This window comes from Littorina saxatilis, linkage group LG7 (assembly GCF_037325665.1).
Source record: "Littorina saxatilis isolate snail1 linkage group LG7, US_GU_Lsax_2.0, whole genome shotgun sequence".
Classification (NCBI taxonomy): Eukaryota; Metazoa; Mollusca; class Gastropoda; order Littorinimorpha; family Littorinidae; genus Littorina; species Littorina saxatilis.
Genome location: NC_090251.1, coordinates 36312153 through 36319652, shown reverse-complemented (window position 1 = coordinate 36319652; position 7500 = coordinate 36312153). Strand labels below are relative to the sequence as shown.

General features: G+C 42.4%; 2 protein-coding genes across 6 annotated transcripts in view; one reads left to right on the top strand and one right to left on the bottom strand.

Moving 5' to 3' along the window:
- LOC138971330 (transcription factor SOX-6-like) overlaps window positions 1-7500 on the top strand; it is a 328814-nt gene that overhangs the window by 277617 nt on the left and 43697 nt on the right. The window lies entirely within an intron of this gene.
- LOC138971984 (RNA-binding protein 25-like) overlaps window positions 7496-7500 on the bottom strand; it is a gene marked incomplete at its 5' end in the record, with an annotated part of 9308 nt that continues 9303 nt past the window's right edge. The window contains one exon of the mRNA XM_070344828.1: window positions 7496-7500. This exon is cut by the window's right edge and continues 184 nt beyond it. Coding sequence (XP_070200929.1) covers window positions 7496-7500 — 5 coding nt within the window.

Here is a 7500-nt window from a genome sequence, read left to right as displayed (position 1 = left end):
TTCAAGTATGTTATAAAGTTTCTCAAAGACGTGCATTCGGAAGACTCGTGTACTTCGTCAAAGACTAGGCAGTGAACGATGGTAGCACATAGTACAATAAAGATATGCCAACGCCCTCACGCAGCTTCATTTTCACCCGATTGCCTTTGTGTCTCGCTCTTCAAAATGTATTCTGGTTTTATATACCTTGACTCGTCTGGTCTTGTCTAGCATTTTACGTTTACTATTCGTATGGATGTTTATACGTATACATTTGTGGCGCATCTGGGTTGGGTTGGGTTTTTTTTTTTTTTTTTGTGCCTGTCTAGTCTGCTTGCTTGAAATTTGAGTCATATCTGCAAGGCTTTTTATATTTAGTCAAGTTTTGACTAAATATTTTAACGTAGAGGGGGGAATCGAGACGAGGGTCGTGGTGTATGTGTGTGTGTGTGTGTGTCTGTGTGTGTGTGTAGAGCGATTCAGACTAAACTACTGGACCGATCTTTATGAAATTTGACATGAGAGTTCCTGGGTATGAAATCCCCGAACGTTTTTTTCATTTTTTTGATAAATGTCTTTGATGACGTCATATCCGGCTTTTCGTGAAAGTTGAGGCGGCACTGTCACGCCCTCATTTTTCAACCAAATTGGTTCAAATTTTGGTCAAGTAATCTTCGACGAAGCCCGGGGTTCGGTATTGCATTTCAGCTTGGTGGCTTAAAAATTAATTAATGACTTTGGTCATTAAAAATCGGAAAATTGTAAAAAAAAATAAAAATTTATAAAACGATCCAAATTTACGTTTATCTTATTCTCCATCATTTGCTGATTCCAAAAACATATAAATATGTTATATTCGGATTAAAAACAAGCTCTGAAAATTAAATATATAAAAATTATTATCAAAATTAAATTGTCCAAATCAATTTAAAAATACTTTCATCTTATTCCTTGTCGGTTCCTCATTCCAAAAACATATAGATATGATATGTTTGGATTAAAAACACGCTCAGAAAGTTAAAACAAAGAGAGGTACAGAAAAGCGTGCTATCCTTAGCGCAACTACTACCCCGCTCTTCTTGTCAATTTCACTGCCTTTGCCATGAGCGGTGGCCTGACGATGCTACGAGTAAAATGGCATTGCGTTCAGTTTCATTCTGTGAGTTCGACAGCTACTTGACTAAATATTGTATTTTCGCCTTACGCGACTTGTTAATCGTGTCTGTTCCTCTGCCTCTTCGTCTTTTGGGCTAACTGTCCAGATTTTGTCTTAGTGTAACAATATTTCAGCAGTAGGTCAGCATTTGGGTCTTCAAATGTTGGTTGATAAATAAGGGGAGGTAGAGGGTATGGGATATGAGGAGCGGATAGATCTATGAAGGGAGAGGCTGAAGATGGAAATAAGGTACGCTGGGGAAGATGGTGGTAGTGGAGGAGGTGGTGTTGGCAACGGCGGCGGCGGTGGTGGTGGAGGTGGTGGCGGCGGCGATGGCGAAGGAGCATTTTATCACAGCCGTTGACCTCCTCTTCATAAGAGAGCTCAGACAGCAGATTGGGATGTTCGTTTTCCGGATCCTATTTCCCCATTATGGAAGTGTCTTTCAGCGCAGCAAGCGTCTCCCCTCAATAACTCTGGCATGTTTATGTGAAATTTATCTCCCATTATCATGTCGAGTTGTGTCGGCCGAAAAAAACGCTAGATCCGCGGGAGTAGGGACGTAAGAAACTGTTGACTCGGCGGTGTTGTTTTTGGCCGAAACACAGCTGCAACATGACTGCTAGATGATGCGTGATTAATATGCCGCTATCGTTTTACTTATAACTCTTTAATTGTCCGTGGTGACCTGTATTTATCGGACAAATTATCCAGGAATTGAAGGCTGGCTTCGCTTCTTGAGATAACATGCAGAAATAGACAGCTATGCATGTTAAAATGAATGATTAAAAAAAACTGCTTTGTGCCAGTTTTAGTTTTTTTACGCTTGGTTTCTTTCTTTGTCCCTTTTCTGTCTGTCTGTCTGTCCTTCTGTCTGTTTATCTGTCTGTCTGTCTGTGTCTGTCTGTCTGCCTGTCTGTCTGTCTGTCTGTTTGTTTCTCCGTCTGTCTGTCTGTCTGTCTTTGTTTTCTTTACTCCTAAGCATGATGAAGACGAGTTTGCTAGTCTTTCCAGTTTGCCTGATAATTCTCATTGCTTTTAGTTAATCATTGTTTGTGATCATTGATTCTGATCATTGTTTTTCTCATTGACCGACACATGTTAGTGGATAACAACTAATCCCTGGCAATATCTCGCTTCATTTGTCATCACATCCATCCAACTGCAACTGTAAGCTGAAATCAATCTACCGAACAGACTGCAATGGGAGATACAAATAGAACGGTGCAACTGAATTTCACGCACTTTTGAATTTCACGCTATGAATTTCTCGCATTTCTTAACACATGAATTTCACGCAGGTTTCCAGTTAAAATCTCTCCTTACTTGTCATTTGAATTTCACGCACACGCATGCACACGCATGCACGTATCCCCCCTGCATCGGTGTGTTCGTGAGTGAGTCCCGTGTATTGACGCGTGAATACAAATCACAATTCAGCAAGACACGAATACCAACAACCAACATGGGAAATCCATGAGAGTTTATACGTCACGACGGTTCGCTCACAACTCACAAATCACAATTCAGTTCAACTACACGGCTCATTTCGCCATGGCACAGCAAGAGACGAGCATCATGATAACAACAACCAACAGGGGAAATCCGGCAATTCTCAGCCGTGGGAGTTTGTACGTCAAGGACCGTGAAACCAAGAAATCAAAGAAATGTGTGTGTGTGTTGTGTGTGTGTATGTGTGTGTGTGTGTGTGTGTGTGTGTGTGTATGTATGTGTGTGTGTGTGTGTGAGTGTGTGAAGAGGTACATGTGTATATTTGTTTTACTGTAAATTAAAATTGCTTGAGTATGTGAAAGAATTGAAGACATGTGTCAGAACGATTCTTCATTCACCTCTTGAAGAATTTACCATCTCATCTAATAGAAAACTTAAATGTTTCAACTCATTTCAAGGTGAATTGAGACTCATCATTGGTCACGAGCAACTCTATCTCATATACACACACCCCAACGCATACACTACATGCGTGATTTTCAAAAGCTCACATGCGTGACTTTCAAAAGCTCACATGCGTGAAATTCAAACCACCAAATGCGGGAAAATCAAATGCGGGAAGACAAAAACATTTTTCAAATGCGTGAAATTCAAATGCACCCAAATAGAAATGTCGATCCTTTATTGCACATATTAAGTTCATAATGTACTACATGTATCCTACTTATCCCTGCTCACTTCATTTCCTCCCACCCCCCTCCCGCCCCCTCCCCCTTTCAATCCCAGCTACTTATTATCAGTTTTTCGCGTGCTTACCGTCTGCGATTCTGCATGCTCCGACGAACGACCAATCACAAACGGCGGTTCTCCGGCGCAAATTGTCTGCGCATCCTCACAATGCATAAATCACGGCGAACTTTATCATCCGGGGCTCTGCCATGTTTTTACGTCATCCCATTACATCCATTTTGCATCTGGCGACGGGGTCCGGTTTCAAAAATTCTCAGCGTAATCTTTGATCCTGTTGGGAGCGGGATATGAATTATTGGAGCCATTGAGACTCAGCTCGCACTGATTTAGTGGCGGTGGCTGTTTCTGCTTGAAATGGGGCTCGGCGCAGCCTTCCAATCCAATACAGACCTGATAGTAACACAGAGATATATTCTATATCTTTGTGGATAGTAACGTTTGTATGTGCTCGTTTGCGAGTCCCTGTATAGCTCTGTATTGTTTGAAAATAGTGCGCGTAATGAGGGGGGGGGGGGGAATGTTCGGGGGGTCGGGGGTTGTGGGAGCTTTGGGGGCTGAGTTTGTAGGTTTCTGTTGATTTGTGGAGCTTGTCTGTGTGCTAATTGTGTCATAAGAATGTGTTGTATTGCTTCTTCTTCTTGTTCGTCTTCTCCCTTCTCACCCAATTGTACTGTAGTGATTTGTTTGTCTTTAGTGTGCTTTTTCTTTGCTTTACAATGGGTAAAGTAATGACGACAGTCTGGTAATTTCTTGCAAAATAAACTAAGGCTCTTTGATCATCTCGACGTTGTGAGTACTCGATCTATACAAAATAGGACTTCCTGGATGTAAAAAAAAATAAATAGATAAATAAATTGATTCAATCAATGAATCAATGAATCAATGAATATCAATCAATCAATCAATGACGCTTATATCGCGCATATTCCGTGGGTACAGTTCTAGGCGCTCTGCAGTGATGCCGTGTGAGATGAAATTTTATACGGCCAGTAATTGCAGCCATTTCGGCGCATATTTACCTTTCACGGCCTATTATTCCAAGTCACACGGGTATAGGTAGACAATTATTAACTGTGCCTAAGCAATTTTGCCACGAAAGACCCTTTTGTCAATCGTGGGATCTTTAACGTGCACACCCAATGTAGTGTATACCGAAGAGAGTCTGCACACAAAGTTGACTCTGAAATAAATTTCCGCCGAACCTGGGATCGAACTCACGCTGACAGCGGCCAACTGAATACAAATCCAGCGCGCTACCAACTGAGCTATATCCCCGCCCCATATATATAAATTAATAAATAAATAAATGAAAAATAAACAGAAGCATTCCCAGCAACAAGTGCAAAGTAACCACCTATAGATATCGTTTGATTTAGAAATTTGGCTTGGCTAACTCTGAACAAACCAAAGCGAGTCCGTTTTTCTAATCATTAAAACCCTCCTCTCGTGAAACAGCAAGCGAAAGCGCCGTCTAAGAGCTGTAGGGATCAATAGGTGATGACCTTAGCTGATCCAATCAACAGCTTGATCGCCCGTTTAGATCTCGCGATACTCGCTAATGGCTTCTGCAGCCAGGTGACGTCCCTTGTTTCACTCTCTAGCTGTGAAGATAGGATTGGTGTCGCGCGTCTCGTAATGGCGCTTGCTCGCCTGTGTCAAGCATAATCCCATTGGCGTTTTCTTGGCGGGGAGTGAGAGTTTACTGCTGTGATGGGTTGAGGCTCGACTCACGGTCAGCTAAGATGATATTTATTGGTCTTTATCTGTTATTGGATCAAATGACATTGAGTTTCGATGCGTTGCGTTGTGTCAGTGGGCTGCGATGACCCATTACCCAGAACTATAGTATTGTGAAGACAATCACTGAGTGACATTCGCTAGTTGCTTGAGGTCAAACAAATTTAAATAATGGGTTCTGATCCATTAGTGACGAAATCGAAAAAGGGTTGCTTCTTGGCAGCTGAATAACTGTTGCTGAAAGAACAGACATATAGCTGACCTGTTGCGTTAGTCAGAGTTTTGAATCTAGAAGGAAGAATTTACCAATGACTTTACTTTGTTGAACTTTAAGATGAATCGATTATGGATGCATGACGCATTGTTACCACATCTGAGGTGAACAAGGAAGAATACTTGATACGAATCGTTGTTTGGTGCTTCGCCTTCAAAGGGACTTTCAGTGTCCGATTATGTGTGACACGTGCATTCCTCGCAAGTCATATAAGGAAGAAATTGCAGTTTGAAGATGTGTCCACATTTGACCGAGAGTTCATCTAAAATAAAACGACCCAAATCCGTTTGACATAGTTTTCTTGCATCAACACCCCTATCTGCACCGCATGTCAGGTACGTGCTTGTAGGTCAGCGTGTAGACATCAGTCAACAATACTTCCGTGAAAAACATGCTACAAAAATGTCACCGACAAAAGATTAACCCATTAGCTTTTCCGACAAAGCCCAATTATTGATAAATGCAAATTGTGCATATATGAGTGTGTCGCGGTTTCACTTTCTTCGAATTATGATTCACACTTGAAGGGCAGATTTTTAGGAACAAAGGGGAGATCATTTGAAGATGAAAACATCATGAAACGTATATATCTATCACAGTCGTCAAATTGACATGAGTTCATGGTTCTTTGCTAACGAAGCTGTTTGGGACCATTTGTTTTTACGCAGGTTTATCCAGTTTACGCCGAGATTGAAAGTTGGGAATTTATTCATATCATATCAATGAGCATTTGACTCACTGCTCCGTGCACGTATATTTCAGTGACAGATTGTTGCCGACAAAAGACCGATCCCTAACATTTTCGACGTTCTTTAAATCATAACTATTCACCATGCAGAAGAAGACACTGCTTAATCATAGTTTCCTTTGGAGTGCAATGAGTGTTTGCAGTTGCTATGATCTTGCCGACAAAAGAAAGAGTACCTGACAAACTGTCATTTGTTTCGATTATTCATAATCTTCAGTAGGACATAGATGAAGTAACTGATTTACTTGTAAGTCGCTCATGCACAGTGAGGTGACGGATTTCTCGCCTAAAAAGGAAGGACATCCATAACAACTGTACAAAGCGCCACACTTAGCCCTAAATCATAACCGGTCGCTCTTTCTTTGAATTGTATGGTAATGATTACTTCAGAGACGGGATTTTCACCTTTTGCGACAGCTTACCTAATGTATCACCAATTTCTCACCATGACAGGAAGAAACTCTAAACACAATTGGACATACCGCCACACTTAGCCCTAAGTCATAACCGGTCGCTCTTTCTTTGAATTGTATGGTAATGAATACTTCAGTGACGAGATTTTCACCTTTCGCGACAGCTTAGCTAATGTATCACCAATTTTTCACCATGAAAGGAAGAAACAATTGGACATACCGCCACAATTAGCCGCTGGTCATTATCTGGTCAATCTTTGCTACGCTTGTATACTTCAGTGATGAGACTTTCACCTTTAGCGACAGGCTCACTAATGAATCACCACCCGACTGCGTCACTTTTGTCACTGTAGCCGATGATCCTAAGAAGCTCAACAGTCCGCTTCAAAGAGACCGTTGACAGAGAAAAGACAGAGGGGAGCGGACGAAAAGGCAAAATAGATCACCAGGCGCAGACAGAGAGTCCGGTCCGGCCTTTACGGCCAGCTCGAGGGCCCAACGACACTGGACTTCAAAGCTCTTTTCAGACACTCTCCTCCCCTATCGCGCGGAGGGTGTTGAAAATCCATTGAGAAGGAAGACAATTGCCGCCAGGGGCGATAATCGTTCCATCGGGAATCGAAGGTTTGCCGCTGCCCGGTAGGGGCTGGTCAAGTTGAACATTGTGTTGTTCACGTGCGGGCTCCTTCGTGTGTCGCGTGCGCTGACCCGCGTTTGTCACAATAAAGATGATGGTCAGTTGTGGTGTCGTCCTCGGAAACCTTTTTTTTATGTCTTAGAGTATAACTGTGTGTCTGGGAAAAAGGGGCGGGTTGGTGGGGGGGGGGGGGGGGGGAGAGAGGAAGGGAGGTGGTAGGGGTGACATCCCCTAGGTTTGCAATGGAGAACGGAAGACATGTCCTTATTTATAACCCTCACTGCATGTGTTTTGATTGTCTGCGATTGTTGCAGTGCAGACAAGTTTGTTTCCCTTCGGCGTTTTCTTCTCAAT